Raw genomic sequence first — 12,933 nt, forward strand, 5'->3', positions numbered from 1 at the left:
TAGGAAGAAGTACAGAAATAGAGCTTTCCTGCAGCTCTTCACCCGTCTAGATGAGCACATTGCCCTGCATGCACACGGGTGCCCAGGGCCCCGGCACCCTCCATGGGTGACCCTGGATGCTATCACTACATTTCTTGCTTTTTTTCACAACTTAACTCTTCTGTTTTTGCTAAGTCTCTTTATCTGCAAATGAGTAAAATATCAAGGACCTAGCAGGACTGTAATGCAGAATCAAGACATTATAAATATGCCTGGAACGTAGTGGGAAATTATACATGGAAGATGTTATCTACTGATTTAGAGCAAAACTTAGAACCAAAAAGATGTTTCTCACACACACACACACACACACACACACACAGCTGGGTGTGAGATATGGTGAGTCAGGAGAAAGAGGAAGGAAAGGAAGCCTTGTTATAGTGCTTGATCCATGCCAGGAACTCTAGAAATTTTGCCCTATTACGGGATGAGACAAAGGTGATATAAGGTAGAGAAGGAGGCTCTGTGTATGGGCAGAATCAAAATCCCAAATCAAAGATGGGAGCATATCTGCTTTTAAAGAAACATAAATAGGGTTTCACAAGAAACAGATCTACGTTTCAGGTCAGAAAAGTTCTACATTAATCCACAATAGGGCAATTTCCACCGATGGGAAGGACAGTTACCAGAACAAGGAAAGTTACTGTCCCTTGATGCTTGGCATTAATCAGGCCCTGGAAACTCCCCACGACCAGACACTGATGTTATCTCACCAGTCAGCCATGGGACATTGACCAACAAGCTTGGCAAATAGCAGAGGATAAGGGACTCAAGAGGCATCTGGAAAAATACTGATGTGGCATCAAAGCCATCTTCAAAATTTTGAAAGACTCCTGTGTAGAGAATGGATTAGACTACCTATGTGTAATTCTGGGAACAGCCTCAGGATCTAGAATCTCAGGGCGACACACACTTCAGGGAAGTAAATTTCTGAACACCAAGAGTCATCCAGTACATTCTTGTTATTTACTGTTTTATTTATATCTTTAGGAAAAACATCTCCAATTTCCTCAGGCTTTAAAAATACAGATTAAAACCATCTTAGACCAGGAGACCTTGGTTATTAACAAGTTGACACAAGGCTATGACAGGACCCACTTGGAGGAGGTGGTAGGGACGGTGGGCTCAAGGAGGCTGGGAAAACATATCCCCAATGATGAATGCACACCCAGCTCCTCAGCCATGCAGTCTCGACTGTCCCCATGACTCACTCGTAGGGGTGAAGATATTCCTAAAGGCCAATATCATTTACCAAGTCAAGCATATACAGTCACTTCCGGCCATTCATACTTTAACCAGAGTTAGTATATTAGATTAACTATCCTCTCACCCTGCACAGCCTCCAAAATTTATGTATCCTAATCATATCTATTCCTCAAAATCTAATTAACCAAAGTCCAATTCTGCATAAAATTTTCCCCAGCACACATATGAGGGTGCAGGGTGTACTGGAAAGAGTACAGACTGTGTAGTCCAGGAGACCTGAATTTAATTCCGGCTCTGTTACTCACTAATGAGCAGCCTAAGGCGAGGCACTTTTTGCCTCTGGGACTCACTTTCCCCACCAGTAATAAGATAGTGAAAGCCAACACTTCTAAGAGATACGGTAAGAATTAGATAATAATGGCAGCCGGGTGTGGTGGCTCACATCTGTGATCCCAGCACTTTGGGAGGCCGAGGTGGGCAGATCACTTGAGGTCAAGAGTTTGAGATCAGCCTGGCCAACATGGTGAAACCCCATCTCAACTAAAAATACACCCAGTCTGGGTGACAGAGCGAGACTCCATCTCAAAAAAAACAGATGATAACAGCCAGTGTTAGTTTAGTTTACACGAAAATGTTAGTTCGTTTTCCTCCTAACTCTTCCATCATGTTCCTCTTTCTTCTAAAGTTCTACATGTAGAAAAGGTAATAAATAGTGAATAATATAGTTATTATCTATTCCTCTGAGCTGGAGGTCATGGGAGCAGATGACAAGCTTTCAGGTAGATGCAGGAATGAGAAGAGGGCCATAAAATATTCAGAAGGCCAGGCCAGGCCCAAGGTTGCAGCTGTGGGGCAGGTGGAGTGAGAGACTGTGGTGGAGAGGTTGCTGAGAAGGTGAAAAATTCTGGAAGGAAAACTCAGGTCACTAAAGACACACATCACTGATGCTGCCTTCCACCCAATGCCATTTAGCCCATTTGTTTGGGATTCTAACCACATAGAGTAGAGTAGGTACAAACCCCAACATAACAGCATTGGCAAGAAACTGAAAAAGACTGTCGTAGAGAATGATTTGGCACCATGCAGGTTCTGTAATTTCCAAATTTTATCCATGAGACTGTGCATAATTTGGAGACAGGATTTGGTTTGGAGTTGTCTCTATTACCTTGTAGTAGTGTATGACCTTGGGCAAGAATTAGGACTTCTCTAATAACAGCAACAACAAGAACAACAGCTTGTACTACGTGACCACTTACAATGGGTCAAGCACAGTCCCAAGGGCATGGCCTATATTAACTGGAACCTCACAACAACCTATGAGATGATAGCTGTTATCTTCATTTGACAGTTGAGGAAACTGAGGCACAGAGATATGCAGCTAGCTCACAGTCACCCAAGATCCTAAATTTTCTCATATATTAAATAGCATAAAATTTGTCATGAAAAATATTTGTCAGGATAAAATGAGATATTCTATTTGAAAACTGCTGCATAAAGTGAGCATCCCTATCTATTACTAAAGGTGAATCAAAATATCGACATGGCATTGGCCTAAGCGTTGTTCATACGGATGGGTGTCATGCAGTGCTGCCACTCAGCTTGCCTTTGTGCCTGTGTCTAGCTTTTGGCAGTAAAAACAATGTGTATTCATTACTCCAAGAGCGTTGACTCCATCAGATATTGGGCTACAAAAGTTCTCTTTCAGCAATGCTTCCATCCAGAGTCTACTGATCATAAATGTGTCTTTGCCCACTATGGAGAGCAGCAGGCTCCATCTAGGTTGGCATGTGTCTCCGTGAGGCAGTGCCTCAATTACCAGGGGTGGAAGGAAATAGCACTTAAGGCAAAGGTCTCCTATATGTGATCAGAAGGTATATATATGATCCACATGCTTTTCAGAGAAATTAGACAATGGCATCCCAGTCTTTCGATGCACAGGTGGCCAGAAGTAAAGTTATAGCTTGGACCAGTTTTTTAAATTGTTGTATTGAGCGGCAACATCTGCTTTCAGGAAGCTGGCCCGAGGAGAGAAGAAGGCTGTGTGTGGTGCCTGAATGAGTTAGGGAATGGAAAGAGAAGGGGACAGGGCAAGGTGAGGAACCCAAGCCTCCTCACTGATCAGCTATCAGAAGAAAGCAGGCAGCCAAGAGTGGTTTCAAAAAATGACTCAGAACATGCAGGGTGTGAGTTTGCTTTTATATATTTTGTCTCCCATTTCGTACTTACTAGCTCTTTCCTCCATGGTATTGTCTCAAATATGAAAAATTAACATCAAGAATTTCATTTGTATGAGAATGGAATTATTTGTATGAGGATGGATCCACCAGATGATTCTGCCAGGAGACCTAGTGTCCATCTCCAAGTAGTACAACTAATGAAGCATGGGGTGAAGTTTACAGCTTTGTGTGCCAAGGGATGAGTCAGCACTTGTACTGGCAAGCAGAGTATACACAGGAGTGGCTCACTCTGTAGTCCTCCCCACAGTCGTCAGGATGGGAGGATAAACTGCCAGGCTGGGTCTGTCCCTCAGTCTTCTTGTCTTAGGCCGACGCTTGATACCTTGATTCTTGGCACTGGGAGCCTTGTGTGTTTCAAGGATAGAAGCACATCAGGAAAAAACACTATTGAGGCTCATCCTAATTTCTTGGTCGGTGGGCTTCCGGACCAAGTTTCATGTGCTTGTAGAAAGAGAAAAGATGAAACTCTAGATGCCCCTCCTCCCACAGGGGGAAAAAGCAATGCATCTGAGGGGGCTAAACTTTGGGGGAAGCTGAATCCAACCAGGAATGCTGCCATTGAAGGAAGCAAATAAAATATTCAGTTAATTACAAGGACAAATATCCAAGCAAGGGAAAATCATGGACTAAGTACCAGAAATGCTAATTTTAGCCCTTTGAAAATAGACTTATCCAAAGTCCTAGGAACCACAGTGGAGGAAACAGTCTTACACATACGATGAATAAAGAGCTCCATAAAGATGGGGGAAGAATGGAAAGCCAGACAGATCCGTGCTCAGACTCCAGCTGAGGCATGCAATGGCTTCACGAAACTCATTTGCCCTCTAGAGCCCGTTTCTTCATTGCAATCCCTACCTCAGCACTGTCTGCAGGTTGGGCACTACATTTATACAGAAAAAGGGCACCCTCTTGGAGAAAAGAGACTACACAAAGGCATAGCCTTCCATGGGCAAGGCTTGGCCAGGAGACCAGCCTCTTGATGTAAATCAAAGGATTTCGCTGCTTCCCGCTGGATGGAGCCTGATGAAGGAATATCCTGCTCAGCTCCTCCTCAGGCTGGGGCCTGCACACAGAGCACAGGGGTCCAGCTGCACAGCCCTGTCCACCCTGAGGACTTGTTTAGAGAATGAATAGGACAATGCTTGGATACAGAGAGTGCCTAACTTAAAGAACAGCAAAGCCCACCTGAACAAGAAAGGAAGGAGTCATTAATTGAAAAAGGAATAGAATAATCCCTAGGGTCTCATGGTTCATAGATGCTCTATAAACAGGAGATATTCTCATCACAAATTTTCCCTATATAGTTTCTAACTCAAAAGTTTCTTTCAATCAATAGCATGCTTTAAGCACAGCACAAGAATCCAGACTGGCCTTCAAATTTCACTAACATCGCCACACATCTAACACGGAGTCAAACAAACTACGTCTATGTAATCTGTAATGACATAATTGAAACCGGGTTTACATTTATTTAAGTAGCATAGTTTTGGTGGAATGAAAATATTTTAGTAAGCGGCACAACATATGTTTGAGCAAAATTTACAGAGGTGTCCCCTGCCCCCATGGACTCCTCGCTTACCTATAAGAACACTATTTTGGAAATGAGGGGAAAAAAAAAAGGCAGAAGGGAGTGGTGTTAAGTTTCAGTTCTGCACAACGGCACCTTTAACAGACCTGCCAACTAGTCAAAATCTAAATAGGGTGGTTTGAAAAAATCTTTATTACTGCCAGTTAATATTCATAGGACTCTGGAGGAACAAGAACTTTCAATGACTCAATATTTATAAATGCTACTGTTGTCCCACCAAAACTTATGTCAGATTCCTTAAGAGATGCCAGGACCTTTTGCGATAATGAGGGTGAGGGTATGCGTTTTAAATGGGGGAAAGAAGTTGTTAGGAAAACAAAATTAAACACTTATAAATGAGCACTTGGTGGTCTTGAATTTGAATACTACTTGAATATGATTGGGTAACCTGACTTGTCTGGGTTTTAATTTTAATTTACCAATGTCTTGAACATACAGAAAACATTCAAAATGTACAACACTGATGACCAAGACAGCTTTTGTCTTTTTATTTGAATTTTTGCTATGTTATCTATGCAGATGCCAAAAAAGGATAAACTTCAAATTTGGGATATTGAAATAACTGAGTTGTGTTTACAACTCTGATGGTATAATCATAACTCCAAATGCTTGAGAAACAATAACATTAGTGAAGTGAAGTCAACTCTAAATTAAAAGTCAGTGTTTCCATTACCCACACTAACAGTATTTTCAGTTTATATAACTTGATCATTAAAAAGTGCTCTGGGCTGAAAACCTGGTCTGTGTCAATCTTGGACTAAATTAGTTAGCAAAGCTCTGAAGTTTGTTTGTTCTTCTCTTTTATCCTTTTTCAAGAATGTATTAATTTTAAATGCTACACATAAAACTAAACCAAAAAAACCTACAACACCTGATGAGCCAACGCGATTACAGGCATCACTAGTTTTTCAGAAGAAATTTATGATTTCTATAAACCCACCTTCAAGGTTCCTATGGCTAGAAGTAAAAAACTCAAGTTTTTCTTTTTTCACTCAGTCTTTCACATATCCCTTCTCTGTTGGTTACTTCATCAAAAATACTGGAACTTGAAATTGGAACTATAACCTTTTGTAGAAATAAACTTCAAATTGGAATTTAACTTTATGGTAATAAAGTTTACTATTATGACTTCTATTAAATTGACTCATAACAGAGTAGAGCTTTCATCTGGGGATAGCAAAAAAAAGGAAAGGGAAGATTTATGTTAGATGCTGACATGTTCAAACTATATTGCAGTGTAGGATGACTGCAGAGGGCATTTATGTATGAATAAAAACTGTCTTTGACAGAGACATGGAAATATCAAAGCCCGTATATTTAGGAGAGGGGTTAGGAGAGGCAGACCTAGCTCCTTAATATTGGCTGGGCAAGGAAGGCCTGGAAAGAGGCAGGTCAAGAGGCCAGCTGTGACTACACTTGAGATGGCTACCTCCCTTCACAACTGGGAAATACAGACTTCTTCATGGTACTAGTAGAGGTCCCACCTGAAGTGTCCAGGTATTGTGACTTTTTGCGTGGGAAGAAGGAGCCAAAGCAAGAACAAATGTATGTGTGTGTGTGTGTGTGTGTGTGTGTGTGTGTGTGTAAGCTTGCCTGTCTGTCTATACTCGAGGAGAACATAGAGTAACTACACTTATAAATGCAGAGAAAAGAATGTTGTTTTAGAATTTCATATCATATTTTTATTTTGACATTTGTAGAATTACGGAAAATCATCAATTTGAACTAGAAACACTTAGATTCTTGTGAGTCAGAAGAGATCATAAATTTCACTTCCACCCTCCAGCCACCTTCCTATATTACTCAGCAACCTAAATTTTTTTGCAGACATGAATAAGTTACATATATATATAATATAAACTCAAAATTTAAAAATCTGATAAGTTGTGATGCATCCTATAATGAAATATTTCTAATGATGAAGAACTCATCATTTTGGAAAAAGCCTTTTATCTGGATAACACCTTTAGTTATAAGATTCTTCCTTATGGTCCTGAGAGTGCCTTATTAAGAAATATCCAAAGGATTTTTGGTTAATAAGCACCGTATCATATAAGATAATACTACTGCTAACATTATTGCTGCTAACATTTCTATTAAGTCCGAAAAGATGTGAACCTGGTGAAATATAATAAATGCTCTTTATCAAGATAACATAACCAAAGTACCCTTGTTTAAACACTGTGTTTCATCAAGATTTTAATAATGGGATAACATGTGGTTTTTAATCAAACATTAAAAGAGCATTTTAACAATTGAATATTATACAGCCAAGAAAAGGGTTAAAGTATTGATACATGCTACAACATCGACAAATCTTGAAAACTTTATGCTAAATTAAGGAAGTCATATACAAAAGTCATAGATTGTATAATTGCATACAGATAAAATGTCCAGAATAGACAAATCTAATAAAGACAGAAAGTAGGTTAGTGGTTGCCTAGAGATGGCTGGGAAGGGAATGAGAAATAACTATTCATGGGCCTGGAGTTTCCTTTGGGGGTGATGATAGTGTTTTGGAATTAGACAGTGGTGATAGCTGCACAGCCTTTGAATATACTAAAAACTGCTGAACTGTGGCCAGGTGTGGTGGCTCACGCCTGTAATCCCAGCACTTTGAGAGGCTGAGGTGGGCGGATCACGAGGTCAGGAGATCGAGACCATCCTGGCTAACATGGTGAAACCCTGTCTCTACTAAAAAATACAAAAAATAAAACAAAATAAATAGCTGGGCATGGTGACAGGCACCTGTAGTCCCAGCTACTCAGGAGGCTGAGGCAGGAGAATGGCGTGAACCCGGGAGGCAGAGCTTGCAGTGAGCTGAGATTGTGCCACTGCACTCCAGCCTGGGTGACAGAGTGAGACTCCGTCTCAAAAAAAAAACAAAAACAAACAAACAAACAAAAAAACTGCTGAACTGTATATTTTAAATGGGTGAATTTTATGGTGTGTGAATTATATTTCAATTTTTAAAAAACAACATACCTTAAAAATAGATCTTAAAAATTCATCTTGATAGGCATTGTTATCAAGGGAACTCTGAAATCAATAAAATGGCTGGAATGAACACTAACTTTGGCTCTCTATCTAACAGTTATGCAGTGAGGGATAATAGATAGTTTATGTATATACATTTTACTAAAGGATTATTCACTGTATTTAAATTAATACTGTGATCCATGAAGAATTTTGATTTCCTTTTTACTTTACAGGGAAGAGCAAGTTTGCTTGCACTCGTGCTTGTGAAAGGTCAGGAAATTTCAAACCCACAAATGGGTTCTTCAAAGAAAAACTGACAAGCTAAAACTGTTATTACAGTCTATTTCAAATATCTCAGGGTTTCTTTAGTTTAACGGAAAACATATGAATTGCTTTCACCTACTTGACTGCTTCTGTTTTTTCAAGTAACAATCACACATCCTACAAAAACTGAAGCATGATTTATTCAATGACAGGTAAATTTTCAAATGATAATACTGTCTAGATAAAACATGTATACTGACTCTTTCAGATCATAACTTCAAAACATAAGGGGCTTAAGAGATACTGTTTCCCTATAAATACTAATAAAAAAACCCTTCCAATTCGAAAAAGAAACTATATGTGTCATTACATTTTTCCCATAAAAACATGAGAAATCTTAACATTGTACTTTATAATAGGATTAATGTCATTGTCATGTAATTTCATATAATATTATTCAACTTTTATATTCTATTCATCACGTTAGAAATTGTACTTTTTTTTTTTTTTTTTTACTCCCTGTAATGAAAGCTCCAAGGGCTGTCTGCAACTCTTGAATTTTAGGTTAAGCTCAATGAAAATGTCTTACATGCAGATAGGAGGTGATCTCCAATACATGTTGAAGAGTCATTAATAAACTTAATCTCATGATCCAATTTTCCATGGCAAAGCTTCTTTATATATATTTACACTGCATTGCCAAAGACCAAAAATTTCCATGAATTTTATAATTTCATTATTGCATAGATTTCTATGTTTGTGATGACACACAGCTTTATTATGCACGTATATAACACAATAAAAGAAAACACCATAATACTCACAGTTGTAGCCAGGTGCAATACGATGTTGAGCTTCAAGGCTCACCAACGTGATGTGAAAAATGATGTGCAGCAACAGGAAGGAAAGACTGATGAAGCACAGAGACTTTAATAACCGTCCTGTATGTCCTAAGGAATAAAAAGTGCAGAGATTGTGAGAAAGCTTAAGATGAAACACACTGGTGCCATCTCTTGTACATATTTCTGTATAACCTATTAGATAGACCAACTCAAAAGTATATGGAATGTAATAATTATCATCTTCATTATTAGTCTATAGCTAAATGGTATCTTATTCCCTTTGTAACATCAAATATTTGGGTTTATATTTACTAAAAATTCACTGTAAAAGAAAGATAATTTCCTATCTATCATATGACACATTACAGTGGAACTACAAAAAGGTCCTGGCCCAAAAAATTTTATAAGGAAGTGCTGCCAACTTTGAAGGGACAGATAACTCCTGTCTTAGAAAAATAATTCTAGGAAGTAGAAAAGGAAGAAAAGTTATCTAAAACATTTTATGAAGTTACAATAACTTTAATTTCAAAATCAAATAAGGTTAGAAAAGAAAAGAAAATTATAACCCCATGTTACTCATAATATAGATATGAATTATTTTTTTAAAATGTGTTAACCAACTGAAATAGCATAGAAAAAATATAATACATAGGCTAAGGTTTATTGCAGAAAAACCCTAAAAGTGTAGTTAACATCAACAAATCAATAAGTATAATTCACACACTAGTGGGTTGCTATCATGGTTTTCTCAATTGGCACCAAAGAAATGTTTCATGAAGTTCAAAACCTAGTTATAATTTTTAAAAACATAAAAATAATAGGAATGAAAGGAAACATCCTTAAAGGATTTATAATAAAGCAAACATCCTGTTTATAGTGGAATTTTAGACATAGTCCCACCAGTATCAGAGAATGATCAAGGCCACTTGATATGAACGCCACTAATTAACATATCACTGGATGTACTGGTCAATGCCATAAGATAAGAGATACAATGAAGACTGTTAACTAGAATTATTTGCAGATAATATGATCAAATGGAATTATTTTCAGATTATATATCATCATCAATAGAGAATGCCAAATTAAATCTATGACCAACTATCAGAATATAAGAATTTAGAAAATGATTCAGATACAAAATCGTCTTACAAAAATGAACATACCTCTTCATTAACAATAATCAAAAATAAATAAGATGCAATTTTATTAGCAAAAAAATTGTAAAGGTTTTGTCAATGTGTCAATTTGGCTAGGCTGTAAATCACAGTTATTTAATCAAATACAAATAAATCTAGGCACTGCTGTGAGTTTACAGATGTCATGAAAGTCCATAATCAAAGAGGTTAACTAAGGGAGAGTATCCTCCATAACCTGGGAAGGCATGATTCAATCCACTGGAAGGCCTGAAAACTAGTCAGAGGTGTGTGTGTAAGTGAGAGAGAAGAAACTGTCACTTGTGGAGAGTAACTTTACCCTGTGCTCATGATGTTCTCTTCCTGACAGCCTGCACTACTGACTGTGAACTTCCTTAGCCAGCTTATATATCAATTGTGTAAGCCAATTCCTTGTAATAAATCATAGAGAAACATTAATCATATATATATGTGTATATATTATATATTAATAAAACACCTGTGAATACTGCTACACTTTTTGGACCTTGACTGATAGTTTTTTTAAAGTGTTATGTCATAGTTTCATTGACAGTTTTTTTGTTCTTTCATAGTGACATATAAAATAATGGCATCTTATGTAACACATAATAGATATGAAATCCATAAAATATTAGCAAAATAGATCCATTAATATATGAAAAAGATAATATATTATATCTAAGTTGGGTTTAATCCCAAAAATGCAAGATTGTTTTAACTTAAGAAATCAATTAATGTAATTCACCGTATTAGCAAATTAAAAGAGAAATAGCATTTGATCTTCTACCTAAGTGAAGAAAAACGCTCTGAAGAAAATTCACCATCCAGGCATGATAATACTCATGGCTGACTAAGAATAGAAGAGAATCTCTTTAACCTAGTGTGATGGTTAATACTGAGTGTCAACTTGATTGGATTGAAGGATTCAAAATATTGTGCCTGAGCGTGTCTGTGAGAGTGTTACCAAAGGAGATTAACATTTGAGTCAGTGACTGGGAGAGGCAGACCAACGTCAATCTGGGTGGGCACCATTTAATCAGCTGCCAACACGGCTAGGATAAAAGCAGGCAGAGGAACGTGGAAGGACTAGACTGGCTAAGTCTTCTGGCCTCCATCTTTCTCCCATGCTGGATGCTTCCTGCCCTTGAACATTAGTCTCCAAGTTCTGCAGCTTTTGGACTCCTGGACCCATACCAGTGGTTTGCCAGGGGCACTTGGGCCTTCAGCCACAGACTGAAGGCTGCACTGTCAGCTTCCCTACTTTTGATGGTTTGAGACTCAGACTTCCTTACTCCAAGCCCACAATCCAAATACCTCCCATCAGGCCCCACCTCTAGCATTGGGGATCAAATTTCAACATGAGACCTGATGAGACGTCAAACATCCAAACTGCGTCAGTAGGCATATTTGTCTTGTTCTTGATTTCAAAGAGAAAGCTTTCAAGAGTTCTATTATGCAAAATTTTGCAGCAGCTTTTTGCTTATTTGTTTGTAAATATCCATTACTAGGTGTATTCAGTTTCTCTAGAGGGACAGGACTAATAAGATAGATGCACATATCAAAGGGAGTTTATTAAGGAGTATTGACTCACATAGTCACAAGGTGATAAAAGTATTTAAGAATTAACCTAAAAAAGAATGCTTAAGACCGTTATTGACAAAACTGTAAAAAAAAATAGAAAAACAAATAATAGGTATAAATAAGTGAAGAGATCTGTTACATTCATGAATGAGGTGACTCAATATGATAAAAATGTCAATTTCCAAAATTCAGTACAGTTTAAAATAAAATGCCAGTAGAAACTTTTACACCTTTGACAAGTATATTTCAAAATATGTAAGAAAAGAATGCTTTGAAGATTTCAACAAACATTTTAAAAATACATTTGGAAAAATAAGACTCTGAATTGCCACGTCAATTTTGAAATTTTGAAGAATACGATCAAAAGTGGGTGAGGTTGGTGTATCACAGCAGATATTAAAATATGCTATAAAACCATATGTTTATTTATTTATTTTTTTGAGACAGGGTCTCACTCTGTCACCCAGGCTGGAGTGAAGTGGCGTGATGTTGGCTTACTGCAACTTCCACCTCCCAGGTTCAAGCAATTCTTGTGCCTCAGCCTTCCGAGTAGCTGGCATTACAGGCGTGCACCACCAAACTTGACTAATTTTTGTATTTTTAGTAGAGATGGGGTTTTGCCATGTTAGCCAGTTTGGTCTCAAACTCCTGACCTCAAGTGATCTGCCTGCCTCGGCCTTCCAAAGTGCTGGGATTACAGGAATGAGCCACCGTGCCTGGCCAAAACCGTAAGTTTAAACAAACAGAAACTTATATTCCTTAGAGAGAGGAAAAGAAGTCAATTGGAATACCATATATTGCTCAGAAACGTACCAGTTTATATTAACTTGATAAATGTCAAAGCCAACTCTACAAATTGAGAGGAAAAAGGACAGAAATGGTATCAGCAAGATGGCAGAATAGGAGGTTTTGGCTCTCATTTCCACAGAAACACCAATATTGGCAACCACCTATGGACAGGAATATTTTTGTGGGAGCCCCAGAGTCTGGCTGAGTTTCCAGCCCTACTGTGGAACAAAAAACCAAGAGTAAAAATACTA

At 38.0% G+C, this 12,933-nt stretch overlaps 1 protein-coding gene across 5 annotated transcripts in view; it reads right to left on the reverse strand.

The window, feature by feature from the left end:
• The window catches only part of PIEZO2 (piezo type mechanosensitive ion channel component 2), a 480,117-nt gene that overhangs the window by 299,802 nt on the left and 167,382 nt on the right, over nt 1–12,933 (reverse strand). For all 5 annotated transcript variants that reach the window (XM_063653383.1, XM_063653380.1, XM_054461214.2 and 2 more), the window contains exon 3: nt 9,138–9,263. In XM_063653383.1, the coding sequence (XP_063509453.1) occupies nt 9,138–9,263 (126 nt within the window). The remainder of the gene's footprint in view (nt 1–9,137; nt 9,264–12,933) is intronic.

This window comes from Pongo pygmaeus, chromosome 17 (genome assembly GCF_028885625.2).
Source record: "Pongo pygmaeus isolate AG05252 chromosome 17, NHGRI_mPonPyg2-v2.0_pri, whole genome shotgun sequence".
NCBI classification, from domain to species: domain Eukaryota; kingdom Metazoa; phylum Chordata; class Mammalia; order Primates; family Hominidae; genus Pongo; species Pongo pygmaeus.